This window comes from Tiliqua scincoides, chromosome 4, assembly GCF_035046505.1.
Source record: "Tiliqua scincoides isolate rTilSci1 chromosome 4, rTilSci1.hap2, whole genome shotgun sequence".
NCBI lineage: Eukaryota > Metazoa > Chordata > Lepidosauria > Squamata > Scincidae > Tiliqua > Tiliqua scincoides.
In genome coordinates, this window is record NC_089824.1 from 186,013,463 (window position 1) to 186,031,601 (window position 18,139).

The window sequence follows — 18,139 nt, forward strand, 5'->3', positions numbered from 1 at the left end:
TTTTCCCCTATTTTCAGCGGCTCCAGGCTGCTCAGATCTGTGCCACCTCCTGAGGTGGTGTAGATTCAAGTAGCTCCATTGGGGCTGCTGCAGCATTACCCTGGGTAAGGGAAGGAATTCCCCTTGCCCAGAGGCTGAACCGCAACCGGGCCCCATGTGTTCTCAGTATGTGTTCTCAGGCCCGTAGAAAAGATTGTGCTCAAAATTGCAGCTACAGACTTCAGTTGGCAAAGGTCTGCCCTTTGTTAAAAATGGTTCCTGCTTCTCATGATGTTGAAACAACTCTGGATCAAACATTTCCTGAAATGGTTTCCTCCTAATCCTTGTTTGCCTAATTCCGCCGTTTTTGTTTTTAATTTTTTTTGGCACAATTATACTTTATTACTATTGCACAAATACAGGTGAACGTCATTTAGCAACAGTCTGATCAGCAATGGACCCCAAGCCTCTGGAGCTGAGGGGAACTGTGCTCCTCACCTCTGGAGGCTTTTCTGAGCCCTGCAGAGGCCGTGCATTTCTGCCAACAGCATCTGTGGGACTCAGAATGGCAGAAAAGGCCAAAAAATAGCAACTTGCAGTTTCTAGAGGTTCCACCTTATAAGGCATTCTGAGGCCCAGGGAAGCCACCCAGGAGGCATTTTTGGGCAGGTGGAGGGCAGTCTGGGATCAGGCCTGGGAGGGAGGTGGAAATTGGCTGTGTCAGCGCAGGCCAAATTCTAACCCCCACTCCCAGTCCAATTGGCTTTACACTCAGACTTGTGCCACTCAGACTTGTGCCAGTAAATTCGCAGGTGCAGATCCAAGTATCCCCATGGGGTGGCTGGCATGGGATACAGCATAAGGGGAGAAATATCCCCTTACCCCAAGTTGCACTCCAGCTGGCACCCACCTTGTGCTGGATACAGTACAGGTCATTTGGCCTGCCTGTTGCAGCACTAGTTAAAATTGGGCTGCCCATCAACCAAGACAATCTAGAAATTCCATTATAGACTAAGTGCCTTCTGTGTACATACACACTCAAATGTTTTGTATGCAGTACTCCTTGAATCTTTATCTTCAACATTCAGCTGGGACTTCATGCATGGTTTCCCTTCTTGGACCCACATACATATTAGCAACATAAGACAGAAGGAGTTGTCTTGTATACCAAGTCAGACCAGTGGTTAATCTATCTCAGACCTGCCTGTAGGCATGCATGCAAAAACTGTCACATAAAGTAGTTTAGGTGCAGCATAAGCACCACAGCCAGTGGCATAGCTAAGGGGGTGCAGGGGGTAGCAGTTGCACCAGGCATCAAGCTCTAGGGGGGCAACAAGCTGAGCTTGATACTAGTGACGAAAATTGTGAAAATCTTGCTATGTATAAATAATACCATCATGTTATGTATCATTGGAAAGGTAATTCAATGCAGAATGCAGTTAAACAAGCCACATTGGAATATCTGTATTCTATCAAAAGTTATGGCCAATTAACCAGAAAATGAAAACACAACTGTCTTGTAGAACAAAAAGTGGATTTGCTTAACTCCAAACTGACCTGAGTCTGATTGTTTTAAGTGCCAATGAGATGTTGTTATGATACAGCATGGAACCAATAACTTTTTATTTATTTAATTAAATTTGATTTTATCATGCGGGGGGCTACAAAATCTTCTTTGACCCCAGCTAGCGGATAGATGCCGTAGCTATGCCACTGACTGGGGGGAAGCAGCAGAGCAAGTGGGTGGTGAGCTGCTGGGGGGAGGAGGCAGGTTCCCCCCCCCCAATTTTCACATTTTAAAAAGCCTGCACGTGATGTCACTTCTGGTTGTGACATCACTTCTGGGGCAACATTTTGAACTTGGCACTGGGCTACACGATCATTAGCTACGCCACCGCATAATGCTGTAAAGGATCTCTAGATTTTTCCATCTCTACTATAACATATATATTCTTTAAACTATTGTGTTTATTTCATATAGACATACACTGTGAAAACACCTCCAAAATCTAAATTGCCAAGAGAAAGCATTGAACTACATTCAGAAGATGGAACAAAGAAGAAAAGAAAGGTTCTCCTAGAACTAGATACTCGATCAGAGAGCTCAGAGAACAATGACCTCCTGGTAATAATTTTAAAAATAAGAATTACATTATATTTTATTTGTAAACTCTTGAAATAGTTGAAAACATGCATATTGAATACAGGACCTAATATTTACATAATGTACCCCTTCCTTTGTAAACAACTACTGTGGTTATTTCTGATTTCATAATTAATATTTCTGGAAAACAGTCAGGACTTTATTCTTCTGAAATATAATAAATAGATATCACCTTGATGATCAGACAGAACATTCAGCATTCTTTCTCTACCGTAGCCAGGCAGATGACCTTAGGAATATCAATTGTCTGGCATGATGAAAGTAACTATCACCTGTCTTTTGTCCCCAACATATGATAGAACTGTATCCATGCTTACAAAATAAGTAACTAATACACACAAATACTTATTAGCACTCTTATTATAGTACAGCTATGTCAGTCATTTGTGGTCTAAAAGAAAAGAAAATTTTTTTGAATGTTTTCCTAATTAGTTACTTAGAGGCATTTTTACTTATAGCAAATAAGTAGGCAAATTGCTTTGTTTTTTTGTTGAATAGCACTGTTTTTGGATTCTTTAATTAAAAGTTACCTGTTAAATGAGTTGGGGTGAGCACTCAAAATCATTTAATGTATGAGAACCATAGATGCCCAAAGCCATGATGGTCAAGTATGCATACTTTTTAATTAGCAATGCATGTTTTTGTATTTTGATTCCACTTATGACTATATGCATGGTACCAACCACTATTTGTTATTCCGCCAGTGTGCACTCTCGCAAACGTGCTGTTAAGCAGGTTTGCGAGCCCGCAGTGCCAGCCCAGCGACGGAGCTAGCCCAGTGCCAGCCAGCACTGGGCTAGTACTGGTGGAAAGCCAGTGTTCCACTGCTTGGTAGTCACCCAAACCACTGGGCAGTGGAGAGGTAGGTGGGGGGAGGCAGGGAGGAGGAGTTCTGGTGCAGGGGAAGGTGGGAAGAAGGTGGGGAAAGGGCAGGGAGGACGTGTGCCAGAGGAGGAGGTGGGGCTCCAGAGCTGCCATAGAATCAAGTAGCCCCACTGTGGGGCTACTTCCTTTACTCGGAGGAAGGGGACCAACGTCCCCTTCTGCGGAGGGAGCAGTGGCTGCCTGGGGCATGCTGGATGCTGCAGCAGCTGTTTTTGCTGCCGTGGCAGACCCACACTCTGGGCAGCTCAGGATTGGGCTGCCACTCTTTTTAGGTGGGTTCCAATCCTAAAGAGTTTGAGAACCACTGATCTAGAGTAGTGGTTCCGAAACTGGTGGGACACAACCCTGGTCCCTTAAAGGGCGTCCCTTAAAGAGCGGGCTGATGGCAGCTACGTGATACCAAGGATCACGCCTCCACTGGGGACAGATGGGTTTTTGTGTTTTTTTAAAACTTACCTAAGCAAACGTTGGCCTACCAGAAGGAAGGCGCAGGGAGTCCTGCGGACACCTCCTCAGGGCTCCTCAAGCCTCAGAATGACTAGAAATAGCAGAACTCACTTCTGGTTTTGTGATCGAAAACCAGTTCCGAGTGTTAATTTTAATCATTCTGAGGCTTGGGAAGCCCTGTGGAGGCATCTGCAGGGCTCCCCTCCTCCCCTGGAGGCTGGCACTCACTGAGGTAGGTTAAAAAAAACAAAAAACTATTCTGTCCCCAGCAGTGGTGAGATCCTGGGGATCACGTTGCTGCCATCACCCAACCCCCACAAAGACTTACCATGGTTCCAATGTCCAAGTAAGCCTTTGGAACAGCTGATTGAGAGTAAAAAAGTAATTTGCATATGTGGCCAATCTTTGCAACAGTTGTGTTAAAATGAGACATTCTTTTGCACGTAACTCACAAAGTCATAATAGATATCATTATAGGAACTGAAATTCAGCTACAATAATGATATGCCAGGTTGTCAACAGGGATGTGCAGGATGTTTCTTTTCCTCTGGATATTAAAAAAAATGTAGATTTTTTTTTAAAATCCCAATCCCTTTACCTGCTGAAAGCTCTTGAGTAGGTGTTCCATGTGCTTTTTTTATTCTGAACTATGAGAGTCTGTGCAATTCATTAAGCACCCACCCATCCCCACACAATTCTAGCTCTTTCAGCTCTCTAAGTGCTTTCAGCTGCAATCCTAACCACACTTTCCTGAGAGTAAGCCCCATTGAACAAAATAGGACTTACTTCTGAGTAGACCTGGTTAGGTTTGTGCCCTTCATGGGTTAAATTAAAAATAAAAAGTAAAAGGGTTGTGTACCACCAGAGAACTATGTGATCAGATGTGCTTAGAGAAAGAAATTGCAACTGACTTAGCTGGACCATTCATCTTCTCAAAGTCTAACATATTGCAAAACAAAAACCCTTAAGAGAACAAAAAATGGAAATGTTCAGAGATAAAGAATTATGAGGCTAATTCTGTGACTCTAAACCTGAGTGGAGCATATCTTGTGATTGGTCCATTTCTTTATCCTTTAAAACTAGACTTTAGCACATCACAAGATAACTGGTGATAAGAAAATTCTAACAGATTTTATGTCAGTCAACTAAATAGCCAATTATTTCTTGCTGTTGTTTGACGAAAGTCATGTCTATTTAATCTTCTGTACTTTTTGTTATATAATGATATGTAATATAATATTGTTTATAGAATTGCATAATTTGTTACATGCTTCCCAGTCTCCTGAGTAGTGAGAAATTCTAGGAACATTACTGCAGAACTTAGTTTCTTTTAGATGAGCATCCTAGAGACTTAAGGTACCTTCATAACAGTGGTGTTCCCAGAGGAGAGTACAATGCTAACTCTTGCAGGCGCCTCAACAGGGCATATAAGTGGCCCCTCCCCCTCGCCTTTGGAGTCATTCCCAGCAGTGAGAGCAGATCCCTCCACTTTGCTCTTGCCACCCAGAATGGCTCCAAAGGCCACTTGCATGGCTCGTTGAGGTGCCTGCAAAACTTAGCATTGTGCACCCCCTTTGGGAATGCTACTGCTTCATAATATTTATTTTAAATATTTTTCAATATACAGTACAAGCAGAGCATACTAAAGCAAGCAGTGTCCCAAAAGCAGTTAGCATAGCCACTGAATTTGCATCAAATTCCTGGAGAGACCCCCCCCCCCAAGCTTCACCCCAGTTCCTAAGTAACTCCAGCCAAGACTTCTCAATTCTATCTTTTTATTTACTTTGCTTTAAAACTCAAAACTGCCTCAAACCATTCCTCTGTCTCTTACTACTAGCTGGAGAGTGATACCTCTCAAACTCTGAGAGATACTACATTCCAAAAGCTTAAGCAGTTATCAATATAACATGTTATGTCATTATCACCCATTGATAAAATATCAGCCCCAAATTTCTTATCTTTAGTTTAAAGATCATCAGTTTAACAGCATCCATAATAATATGGATGCATTATCAGATTAAGTTGCTACCCGCTTACATGTTATTTTTCAATATTATGTTAGAAGTAATTAAATAATTATTCCACGGTCTAAAAATATAGAAAGGGCTCTGTAAATATTACAATTTACACAAAAAACTTACTTTCTTTTCAAGAGTATTGTGTCAGATGAAGAAGTGTTTAAAACACTAGGTAAGGATCGTCCACAAGCTTCTCACCTGGGTATCATCACTCCAAAAAAGGTAACTTCTTAACTTGACTAAAACCCCAATTAAACATCACAATGTCTTTCTCAACAAAATTAATGGAGGATTTCAATTTTGTTTATAGGTTCAAACTACATCCACTCTGAAAACTCCCGCATCTTCAGTGAAACTTGCAGCTATTAGAAAGATGCGAGAGTCTGGATGGACTGCAGTGTCCAAAATGGATAGAAAGAAAAAAATGAAAGAAGCTGGAAAACTTTTTACATGAACCTAACTACTGCTATAGAACTAAATGTTTAGTTTATTCCTATATTTCAGTTTCAGAACTCAGTTTTACTTTTGCTGTATTCTGTCACAATAAGTTTTACATTTCAAATAGCCTGCTCATATTCTGTTGAAAAGATTGTGTTAGACTAATTAAAATGTTTTATCCTTCCCTTCCTAAGAATTTGCAGCCTGGTCTATTCTGCAGAGCTATAGTTGCATGTATGAAGGAGGATCCACCCAGGCGTCTTTCCTCCCTTCTGTCTTTGGAGCCCAAGTAATATGTATCCAGGGGCCTAGAGAGAAAGATGGCAAGTTAAAATAAACAAGAAATGTAAACTTTTTAAAATAAACTTGTAAAGACACAGTTTCATTAAAAAGTAAATAGCTAAGGCTGTTTTCCTGTAAATTTTATGATTCAATAACATAAAGCTTTTCTCATTTACTTTTTAATGAAACAGTATCTTTACAAGCTTATTAAAAAGTTTAATTATGTGTTTCCTTTTTAACTATAATCTTGCTTATGGAAAAAGAAAATTTGTATAGTAAGGTTCATGTTTTTTAAAGAAGTAGCAGAGAATTATTTATCACTGTTGGTAATGTAATAGCATCATTGTTTTAATTTATTTAAAAGATATATATCCCATCTATCCAGAGCTCAAGGCAGCAAACAAATTCACATTCAATAAAACCCAATCATAAAAAAACAAAAAATACATAGAAAAACACAAGTAATAAAATTCCAAAGCATCAGTGCCCATAAATCCCTCATAAATCACAGTGGCAGCATCAAGCAGAAGGTAAATTAATAGCAATGCAAGGTATTAAAATCAAGCCTTCCAAATACAACAGCCAAAATGGTATTAAAATAAAAAAAATGATGTCACCAGCAGCAAGAATAAAAACAACTCAGGGCCCAATCCTACCCAATTTTCCAGTGCCAGTGCAGCCATGCCAATGGGGAGTGCACTGCATCCGATGGTGGGGAGGCAGTCACAGAGGCCTCCTCAAGGAATGGGAACATTTGTTCCCTTATCTTGGGGCTGCATTGCAGTTGCACCAGTGCTAGAAAGTTGGATAGGATTGGGCCCTCACTCTCCTACCCTAAAATGCTAAAAGAAAGAAAAAATGTCTTCAGCTGAAAGAAAAAATGTCTTCAGCTCCCACTGGAATACTTCTCAGCGTGCTGTTCTTATCCCGTAAAGGAGGTTCCATCACTGCAGTGCCACCACAGAAAAGACCCTCCTTGTTGCCATCTCTTTAACTTCTACTAATGGTGACACCTGAAGTAGGGCACCTCAGATGACCTTAGGGGGCAAGCCAGAACATGCAGGAACAGAAATTCTTGAGGTACCCAATCCCAAGCTGTAGAAGGCGGCTACACCTACTTCCTTTACAGTACAATCCTATATTTATGCAGATGTAAGTTCCAGTGTATTCAGGGAGACTTGTTCTTGGGTAAATGTGTTGGCAACCTTCAGTCTCGAAAGACTATGGTATTGCGCTATGAAAGGTGGTTCTGGAACAGCGTCTAGTGTGGCTGAAAAGGCCAATTCGGGAGTGACAATCCCTTCTACACTGGGAGCAAGTGCAGTCTGTCCCTGGTCTGTAAATGTATACTGTAGGATTCCAGACTAATTCATTAGTCTCATTTTAACCCATTTTTGTCTGGCCCACAGGTGTACACATTTCGTCCCTGTTGCATATATGCAACGTTGGGCAGAAATTGGTTAATTGAACTGAATTGTACTTTTAATGAGCATAGTAATTTATGCATTTATTTTTGCTGTTTTAAATGTTCACCTGTGCCACAAGCCTTATAATTCTCCTGGTGGTATTTGAAATGTTTCATAAGTGGAAGAAGGGCTCTTTTCTTTTTCTCCAGGCAAAAATTCCAGTCTGTATTGTCCATGTTGAGCACTAAATGGTAAATGATCAATTTGAAGGTCTTCATCTTCATACACCATCAAACTGGGATTATAGGTTCTTGGTGCATCATATAAACCTCCTGATATTATGAGTGTGTCATCTGGAGTAGCATATCTGTCCACTGTAAAAAATTTTAAAATTTTTTTAATATTACTGAGAAAAGATAATAAACCCAAACAAATGCCAGGTGTAGACCCTTCTTTATTCAACAACACATTAACAGTTCTAAACTAGGCATGTCTACACCAAAGTAAGTCCTGTTGAATTGAATGGGACTTATTCCCAGGCAAATACGTATAGGATTGCAGCCTAAATGTATTATTCAGAAATATAGGAAATTGCCAATGTCCAAGCAGGATATACCAAATGTCCAATAAGACCACAACTATAATACAAAAAGTTGATATCAAGAGAAATATTTTGATTAGGATCCAAAATGCCACATGCCATGCACAAATGTGAGGGTTTTTCAATTCTACAGTGGTATCTTCCCCACTTCAGCCAAAAAGCTCTAGAACGACATCCCATGAAGCACAAAGGGCTGCTGCATGGACATGCAGACATAGTTTGTGTCCATGTAGACACCTCTTTGGATTCTGTCCTTTCCCTATAAATGCTCCTGAATATATTTCAAAACAGTATTTAAAACTGAAACGAATACTTTTTAAAATTAAAAATTGATATACTGAAAATTGCACAATATTTTCCTAGTGCGATCTCCCAAATATATTTTTTGTTTCTGTTTTTCTCATGCAAATGAGAACCTCCACATATTCCATACGTAATGCTCACTGGGTTAAACAATCAAAACTTCACATATAGGCTAATGGGTTCTGAGTTGTCTGACAGATCAGAAGAGAGATCTTGGGGTGCTGGTGGACAGCTTGATGAAAGTATCGTGAGGCAGCAGTGAAAAAGGCTAATTCCATGCTTGGGATCATTAGAAAAGATATTGAGAATAAAACCGCTAATATTATAATGCCATTGTACACATCAATGGTAATGGTACAATGAACTATTGTATCCAGCTCTCGTTGCCACATCTCAAAAAGGATGTAGTGGAAATGGAAAACATGCAGAGAGTAACCAAAATGATTACTGGGCTGGGACACCTCCCTTACAAGGAAAGGCTACAGTGTTTGGAGCTCTTCAGTCTAAAATAAAGGTGCCTGAGGGGGGACATGATTCTGAAATAAAAATTTTGCAGGGGGTGGATAGAGGGGTACTCATTTCCCTCTCACACAACATCAGGGGTCATCCACTAAAATTGAGTGTTGAGAGAGTTAGAAAAGACAAAATATTTCTTTACCCAATGTGTAATTTGTATGTGGAACTCCTTGCCATAGGATGTGGTGATGACATCTAGCCTAGATGCCTTTAAAAGGGAATTGGGCAGCTTTCTGGCCTTTCTGGAGGAAAAGTCCATCACAGGTTACAAGCCATAATGGGTATGTGCAACCTCCTTGACCTTAGAAGTAGGCTACCTCTGAATGTCAGATGCAAAGGATGGCACGAGGATGCAGGTCTCTTGTTGCCTTGTATGATCTCTGAGGCATCTGGTGGACCACTGTAAGATACAGGAAGCTGGACTAGATGGGCCTTTGGCCTGATCCAGCAGAGCTCTTATGTTCTTAAGGATGCAATCCTAAGGCACTCTTGGGTCGCACAAGTCCCTTGCGCCAGCCGAAGAGGGTCACAAATGTGTCATAAGGCACGTTTGTGGCTCCTTGGGAGTCAGCTGTGCCGGTGCAGGGACACATGCCGGCCCACAGAGATTGAATCCAGCCTCTGCACCAACTTCACAGGGGAACCTTGCATTGGCTGAGCTTTGCTGATGCAAGGCTCTGGGGAGGGCAGGGAGGAGGTGGGAGGGAGGTGTTCCAGGGCAGGGGGAGGTTGGTTCTGGGGGTGGGTGGGCGGGGGTGGGAGACGGGGCTGGGACCCAGCAGATATGAGGGATCCTAGCCCCCCGTTTTGAGCAGCGCAGAGCAACTTGAAGCCAGTCTGCTCTCCTCTGACATATGCCACCTCCAGAGGTGGTACAAGTCTGAGGAGGCCCATTGAGGCTGCGGTGGCTTACCCGGGGGTAAGAGGAAGAGTTTTCCCTTTGACCCCTATCTTGCACTGGATACAGTACAGGCCTCCTGGCCTGCCTGTTCCAGTGCAAGATAGGATTGTGCTGCATGTCCTGCATTCCCTACTACTGAAGCTCCATCTCTGTTTTCAAACCTGCAGCACTCCCCATATCCAGCAGCCAGTCTTTTTACCACTAGTTAGCACTTTGCATCAACAGCACACTTGTAACCATTTTAAATTGCATCTAGTTCTTCATTTGCATTAATGTACTGTACAGTGATTGTTTTCACTGAATGAATATAAAAGTTGAGTGCTGCAAAAAAACCAACAACAACAACAAAACTCTTGCAATCATTAATTGTGTACTGAATGTCACTGGTGTAGTGGACTTTGATCTTTCTAGTGATGGACATTGTAGAGAGAGACAGAAAAAAACTGCAATCAGAGCATTAATCTGACTGTATAGGTAAGAAGTTGTACTTATACGGAATGTAAGGTTTGCTTTAAAATGTTACTAAACCTCTGTTCCAGAGGATCAAAACAGATATGCCAATTTTTTAAAGGGCTTAATTTTCAAGAATAATAGAGAATTTCATTTCTAATCAGGAACATATTTATTATTGATCTGAGTTTAACTCGAAAGGTTGACCCAGGGTAGCATGCACCCTCCTCCCAAAAAGCAGTGAGTCGACCTCCCATCCCCTTGCTTACTGCTCACCATTTTCCTTCTTTGCAGTCTCTTCAAACAAAGCAGCAAAAGCACCCCAAGTTGTTTAGCTGCTCCTTGCAGCTTAGCGTGAGCTACAACACTTCCCACATGTTTGAGCATCCTTAGGTTGACCATACCATTTGGCAGGATGAGGTAGCCCATCTTAGATTTGAGGATACCATTAAAAGTCACCAAATTTTCAGTTAGGATGCAAATGCATTTTTATGAGGTGTACTTCCAATTGGAAGCACTTCTGTTCAAAAAAAGATATAAGGGCCTCAGATCATGAGATTGCAACATGCTGTTTTCCTGCTGGACACTACCAAACAAAACTACTTTTTGCCTCAAAACAACAATAGCCTCAGGGTTAACTTCCCCTCCTTGTGTATCACGATCTTGAGGAAGACAGGTGCTCTATTGCCTGTGTGTGTGTGTGTGTGTGTGTGTGTGTGTTTTAAAGAAGAGGTGCTTGTAGTTAAAAGTGCATTTGCATGCAGATCTATCAGTTGTGGAATGTTGTGTGAGCACTAAGACAGGATGAGAAAGCAAGCATGGGTTCTTTGACACAGTAATGATCCCATAGGTTTGTAGGAAAACACTGATTTTTGAAAGGAAAAAAAAAATGTCTCCCCAAACAGGAGGTACATGCTACATGTATGTGTTGCCTGCGTCCTGCAAGTCACCTTTGCCAGCAGTGAGTAATCATGAGCTCTCAAAGGGCTGGGTCCAGAAACTCACACTACAAAACTTATTCCTCTGCAGGTTATTAAGGTAACCATTTACAAAACCTGATTTACTAGATGCTTCTGTCCAAGATAAGCAGTATGGGGCATGGTCTGAGGGCATTGGATCAGTAGTTCTCAGACTTTTAGCACTGGGGCCCACTTTTTAGAATGAGAATCTGTTAGGACCTACTGGAACTGATATAATGACAGGAAGTGACATCATCAAGCAGCAAAATTATTAACAATTTTGGGGCTCAATCCTATCCAATTTTCCAGTGCCATTGCAGCTGTGCCAATGGAGCATGCACGGCATCCTGTGGTGGGAAGGCAGTCACAGAGGCCTCCTCAAGGTATGGGAACATTTATCTCCTTATTTTGGGGCTACACTGCTGCTTATGAAAGTTGCATAGGACTCGGCTCTCAGGCTGCAATCCTACCCATACTTACCTAGGGGTAAGTCCCATTTAGTATCACTGGTAAAAGCATATACATAGTAGCTTGTTTAGAAGTACAGAGCTGTAACATTTCCCCAGATGCAGTCACATACCATGGTAGCATCAAGTCAAATATATTTAAAATATTGAAACGAATGGGTGAAATTAGCTCATGACCTAACTAGTGGGTTCCGACCCACTGTATGAGAAACTCTGCATTCTTAGAGGCTGAGAGCCCAATCCTGTGCTCCGCGGCATGGCTCCGTGCCGAGTACTGTTGCAAATGTGCCATAAGACATGTTTACAAGCCTCACTGTCAGGCTCCCATCCCTGCTAGCCCAGCCTCCACAGCTCGGCGGTCTCCCGGACTGCTGAGCCACAGCACGATAAGCAGGGGCAGGGAGGAGGCGTTCCAGGCAGGGTGGAGGCCGGCGGGGGCAGAGAGAGGGCGGGGGAAGGCGTGATGCGGGGAGGGGGCTGGGCTGGAGTTGTGTCTCGGGGAGGGAGGGAGGCGGGTCCGTGGAGCTCTGCTCTGCAGGATCCAAGGCGCTTGCGGAGGGCTCCGTGCCTAAGTGAGTAGCTCCATTGCGGGGCTGATTACCTTACTGAGGGGAAGGGATGAAAATCCCCTTCTCCCAAGGCACCTCCCGTGGTAGCCCAGGGCGTGCAGGGTCCGGCGGCAGCTGTTCTCGGCGCTGCCGAGACTTGGCGCCCCAGACAACTCAGGATTGTGCTGTGAGTCTGCTTAAATTGCCTCTTCCATGTATGCTTGTGTGTCTGTTCATTTGGCTTGTTTGTTAATGCCTAATAAAAGTTTTTTTAAAAAAAAGAAACTGCATTGGATTGTGCTGTTAGTAAGGGTTGGGCTGTTATAGAAGGGCACTCAGATGATTGGCACTGGTGAAATGCAGAGTTTGAAATGTGATTTAAAAGATACTCACCTATTTCAGACGAGGCATTATAGAGTGGATGGTGGGAGTACTGATCTCTTCGCTTTCTATATCTGTTGAGAAGGTACACAATGAATCCTAGAATTGTCAGTGCAAGAATAATGGCAAAACCAATTGTTAAGATGGTCTCTGAATCCTTCAAACGAGCTCCTGCTGCAATGAAAAAATTTAGAGAGCTTACTAATACCTAATTTTTAACAAGTTCAATATACAGAAAAGTATTAACCCATTTCTGCCCAGCCCATAGGTGTACATATTTGATCCTTGTTGCATATGTACAACTTTGGGCAGAAATGGTTTAAAACAAAGATGATGTTGTTTTTGGTCTGCAGCATCTTATTAACTCTTTTAAGGTGTCCAGTGGCTAAGAGTTTTTTTTAAAACACATGTACTTTACCTTTCTTTGGTATGTGTTGGGCCTTGAGCCCACTCCTAGCTATATTTTTTATGGCTAGGATGATATAAGAAAAGCCCTGACGTCTGGGCTTGAAACTAAGACTCTGTAACCCTATGTGTTAATGTGAAATGATGCACAACTGTGTAAATAAGTTGGCGTCATGGACCTCAGGGAGAAAATGCTGAGTCAGAAGAGCAAGGGATTTTGGGAGCCAGTCACAACACAGTCATAAGACTATGAATCACCCTTACTGTGATTGGTGGACTCCAATATATAAGGTGGCTCCAATATATAAGGTGGCTGCCTCAGTGGATTGTTTGTGGTGGATGTGTGGAGAAAGTGCTGTTGGAGTTGCTGCTGATCTTGCTTGCTGTTATTCTACCTTGCTGTGTATCTGACCTTGGATTTATTTGATGACCATTCTTCTGCCTGCTCCTTAACAATACAAGTCTCTTTGCTGAAAGAACCTGCTGTGGCTTCTTTCTGAACTGCTTGCTTCCTTTAGTGCCCCACTATGCTGCTACTTTGCTGTGCTGGTAAGGAGACAAACACCAAACACCTCTGCCAGCCCAACAGTATGTGTCTGCACAGAATTCCCCCCCCCCCCCTAGAGAACTGAAGGTAATTTGAAATATGGATCATTGCCTGTGGTATTTACATGTATACCACTTTACCCTTAATAAACAGATGTTTGTTTCAAACACTTGTACCAACAAGGACAAGAATTTGTGGACCTTGGGAAAAGATGCTTCTCTCATACCACTTTCTTCAGCTCCTGTTTTTAAAAATTTGATATCCTGGAAAGACAAGTTGCTGGAGTCTGAGAAGCTCTATCTTTTCTCCAAGCAATTGCGTGAACATTTTCTACTTGTTACCATGCCCAGTGATAACAGATACAGTGGGCTGTGTTTCTGCTGCTGCTACCTCATTGTTACCCCTGCTGTGGTAAACTGATGATTAACTGAGATTCTTAAGGATCAAACTAGATGTTAAGTAGACATGTAATGTGATCCTGTGTGTGTGTGCTTTTTTGGAGAGTGTAGCCGGGGGGGGGGGCACTGACCAACAGACTGAAACTGCAGTGAGGGGATTCAGTACTTTCTCCTCTCGGCAGTTCTGATGCCAGCTTCCTGAAACTTTGTAACCTTTATTTACAGTAGAACCTCCAAAGTTGACCACCTCTCTATATTGACTACCTCCTTAAGTTGACCTAATTTCTCCAAAGTGGTTGTATCTTGACCACTTCGACCATTGCACAGAGTATTAATTTACCCTCCGTAAGTCGCCCACTGAACACAATACTGTGGGCCTGTGTTCTGTCTGGTTTATCCCATCATGGGAAAGCAAGAAACCACGTGACAATCCCTCCCCTACGCCTGTTAGCGCATGTACAAAAGGGTTTTTATAGGTGGGCACACTGCACATAGCCGACAGATCTGCACCGGCTGCTGATTGTACCTGGACATGTATCAAGTTGTGAGGGACATGAGGTTGCTTGTGCATAGTGAAGCCACTGTCCTTTCACTTTGGTTCCCATCACCAGTGCATTACTTTACACTTATATTGAAACACAACTGCTATTTTGCTGCCTATTCTCCCGGTCTGGAAAGATCCTTCTGGAGCACTTCACAATCCCTTCTGGTCTTCACCACTCAGAAAAGTTTAGTGTCATCCACAAACTTGTCCACCTCCCTGCTTACCTCTGTTTCCAGGTCATTTATGAAGATGTTGAAAAGCACCAGTCCCAGGACAGATCCTTGAGGCACTCCACTTTCCACCTCTCTCCACCGTTTTTGTCAATTGCCCATTGACACCCACTCTCTATTTCCTGGTCCTCAACCAGTTTCCAATCCATGAGAGGACCTGTCCTCTTATTCCCTGACTGTGGAGTTTTCTCAACAGCTTTTAGTGAGGGACAGTATCAAACACCTCCTGGCATTTAGTGAATCTGAGGAGACCCAGTGGAGACCAGGCAGCCTAAGTAAAAAAGTGTGGTTTTGGACCTCAACAAGTGGGAAACCCTGGCCTCTGAGCGGCCCGCTTGGAGGCAGGCTGTGCAGCATGGCCTTTCCCAGTTTGAAGAGACACTTTGCCAACAGTCTGAGGCTAAGAGGCAAAGAAGGAAGGCCCATAGCCAGGGAGACAGACCAGGGACAGACTGCACTTGCTCCCGGTGTGGAAGGGATTGTCACTCCCGGATTGGCCTTTTCAGCCACACTAGACGCTGTTCCAGAACCACCTTTCAGAGCGCGATACCATAGTCTTTCGAGACTGAAGGTTGCCAATACAATACTGGGGCTATGAAACATGCTATGGGCTGGCAAGGGATAGCATTGGCTTGTCTGTCTGCTATGAAACCAAGTTTTTTTTTTTTACTTACAATTTTTTTTAAGCTTATGAATTTTCAGGGATTTTTTTTTTAAACACTGATTGTGGGCTGTTTATTCTGTGTCTCTTGATATAGATATAGATGATATAAATAGTAAGCATCAGAAGAGGATCAATTCTCATTGATATTTGCAATAAAACTTTTAAAAAATCCAATCTAAATAATAACTTGGCCTTGCATTTGTTGTCCTGGGAGCTAAACATGATAATATTTGAATGCCTTTTTCCCGTATGTTGACCACCTCCCTATGTTGACCAATTTCCTCCAGTCCCTTGGGTGGTCGACTTAAAGAGGCTCTACTGTATTTAAAATGGCATGCAGTTGGAATTGTAAGTACAGCAGGAGCAAAGTACAGTACTGAATTCTCCCTATCCCACCACAGTTTCTGAATGTTTTGTGGTGCTTCTTCCTTATGTCTGTACTCTGCAAAAAAGCAGCATGCATGAAGGATGTTAATTGTCCACATCTAGTTGGACCCTAAACATATTCAAAATGCTGTGTAGTCCATCAATGCCATGCCAAACTGCTAGAGTTGCAGCCAGTCTGAGTGCTTGTTGCCTTTAGTGAAGAGGCAGGTGTTGAACTTTCCCTTTAGCAGAGAGGCTGGGTGCTCTTTGAATTCAGCAGTACATGATTAACCCTGGAATAACTTGCAGCTGGGTTGTCAATTCTATATTTACTCATAGAGGACATACAATAGCAAAAGAATCCAGGAATTAAAAAAATTTTATACACACACACACTTTGTAACTGAGTCACTTGCCACTGTGGTTCCCTCAAAGCATTTTTACTCAGAAATTGGTTCAATTCATGTTAAGGTGTAACCAGTGTTGACTTTTTCCAGGTAAGTGTGTTTAGGCTCACAACCTTTGGCAGCATTTAAAAACAGCTTAGTTACTACTTAGCTTGCTTTTATCAATTCAAAAGAGTGACTGCTCGCCACTCATCCAAACTGCATTTAAAGGAAGATAATTGGTGTTACAAAATACAACCTTATACTTTGAGAGGATATACAGCAATTACTTATTCTATGAGCAAACACATTTCTGGAACCCAGTGAAGTAAAAAATGCTTGGGATTTGGGCAGAGACAGTATTAAGCACACCCTCAAAATCTGGCTTTTACGGTTCATTTAGTGGGACTTCCTGCTGAGTAGAAATGGCTAGGACTGAGCTGTTAGCATGTAATGTGTCAATAGCTCATCATCAAGACATACCTGGAAACTGGCTAGCTGAACTGGAAAACAAGACCTTGCTACTGAATAGTAGTGGAGTTTGAGAAGGTTGAGTCATCAGCTTCCATGCGATTGCTGATGTTGTGACTTTGGAATCATCTTCAGTAGAGGCCTGATGTGCAGAAGTATTAAAAAATGACTTGGTAGCTAATGGTGTTGTCACCTCAGTTTTGGTTTCAGCAGCAGTATCTGATGGACTGTTTGATTCTGTATATGTACTCCAGTTGACATCTGCATTATACAGTGTGGTGATGTTGCCTCCTCCTTTTATGGATACAGTGGGCATTCCAGAGCTAGATACAGTAGCATTTCTTGCCTCATCAGTGGCCATTGTAATTGGCAGGTCATGGTTCCCAAGTGGTGGATAGTCTGTGGCCTGTAGTGATTGCACTACAATAAAGACCACAAGATACTGGAGATGATCATGGTATGTCCTTTTGTCCATTATAGCAGTTTGCTTTTCTTGATCACTTCTGCATTACTGTCTTTCTGTGAAAGTACATTTAAAAAAAACAATCACAAAGATGTGGAAATTAATAAAACCACTTTGGTTAGTATCTCTGAAGCAGCAGAGGGAGATATAAAGGAGCTGAAGATCTTAAACTCTGTTGTCCTCCTTATTTGGTTCTTCCATAGGGGTGCCCCTTTCTAGAATCCTGACAGGCTGGGGCTAAATACATATAGGTGTGTGTCACTTAACAAGGGGGATATGTTCTCCAATCCCTGTTATGTGATTAGGTTGTTAAGTGAACATTCAGCCCAATCTAGTGCCTTTATTGTGGTAACAGACACTCCCTTCCGGAAACTAGCTGGCTGCACAGGCTACTGGAAATAGATTGCTTCTTCTTTGCATTAAGAGCCCCTTTGCTGTGCAAACAGACGCTCTGCTGCAGGCTATGGGAGCCCTGACTGCCTCATTAAGAGCCTCTTTGTTGTGCTTTGACCACTGTCATATATGCAGTCTGTTGTTAAATGGAAGGTTGTTAAGTGATGCACCTGTATATTGAATCAATCTCCAATTGATTCTGCCCCTTGAGTGCTAAAAATGCTTAGAATTGAGACAACATAGGCCTTTCTCAACAAACACAATATTTCAATGGTTCAGTTCCAATGCCATTATTTATTGAAGCTGTCTGGTTCAAGAGAAATCCATCTCATGTTATCTCAGTTTGTTATTGGATTACTTAAACAATGAGATGAAGTTTGATTTTTTTTTTTTTAATTCATTTTCTATCCAGTGCCATTTTCCCCCCATCAATCTTCGGCTGCAATGAGCAGGTCTTCAGCTCTCAGTCTAGAATGGCTGATCAGGGGTGAGGGGAACATGAAACAAAGCCTTGGTTTATTTTCCAA

At 42.3% G+C, this 18,139-nt stretch overlaps 2 protein-coding genes across 6 annotated transcripts in view; one reads left to right on the top strand and one right to left on the bottom strand.

Annotated features, from left to right (window-relative positions):
• The window catches only part of SYCP1 (synaptonemal complex protein 1), a 70,358-nt gene extending 64,411 nt beyond the window's left edge, over positions 1–5,947 (top strand). Inside the window, exons 29-31 of the mRNA XM_066624674.1 lie at positions 1,961–2,104; positions 5,629–5,715; positions 5,804–5,947. Coding sequence (XP_066480771.1) covers positions 1,961–2,104; positions 5,629–5,715; positions 5,804–5,947 — 375 coding nt within the window. The remainder of the gene's footprint in view (positions 1–1,960; positions 2,105–5,628; positions 5,716–5,803) is intronic.
• LOC136647646 (uncharacterized) overlaps positions 1–18,139 on the bottom strand; it is a 35,022-nt gene that overhangs the window by 6,265 nt on the left and 10,618 nt on the right. For 2 of the 5 annotated variants that reach the window (XM_066623305.1, XM_066623302.1), the window contains exons 3-5: positions 16,769–17,275; positions 12,758–12,919; positions 6,541–7,993 (exon numbers count right to left, since the gene is read on the bottom strand). In XM_066623305.1, coding sequence (XP_066479402.1) covers positions 7,761–7,993; positions 12,758–12,919; positions 16,769–17,231 — 858 coding nt within the window. In that variant the 5' untranslated portion in view covers positions 17,232–17,275 and the 3' untranslated portion in view covers positions 6,541–7,760. Of the gene's footprint in view, positions 1–1,537; positions 6,240–6,540; positions 7,994–12,757; positions 12,920–16,768; positions 17,276–18,139 lie in introns of those variants that run through there. The other 3 variants (XM_066623304.1, XM_066623303.1, XM_066623306.1) reach the window with 3 other exon arrangements.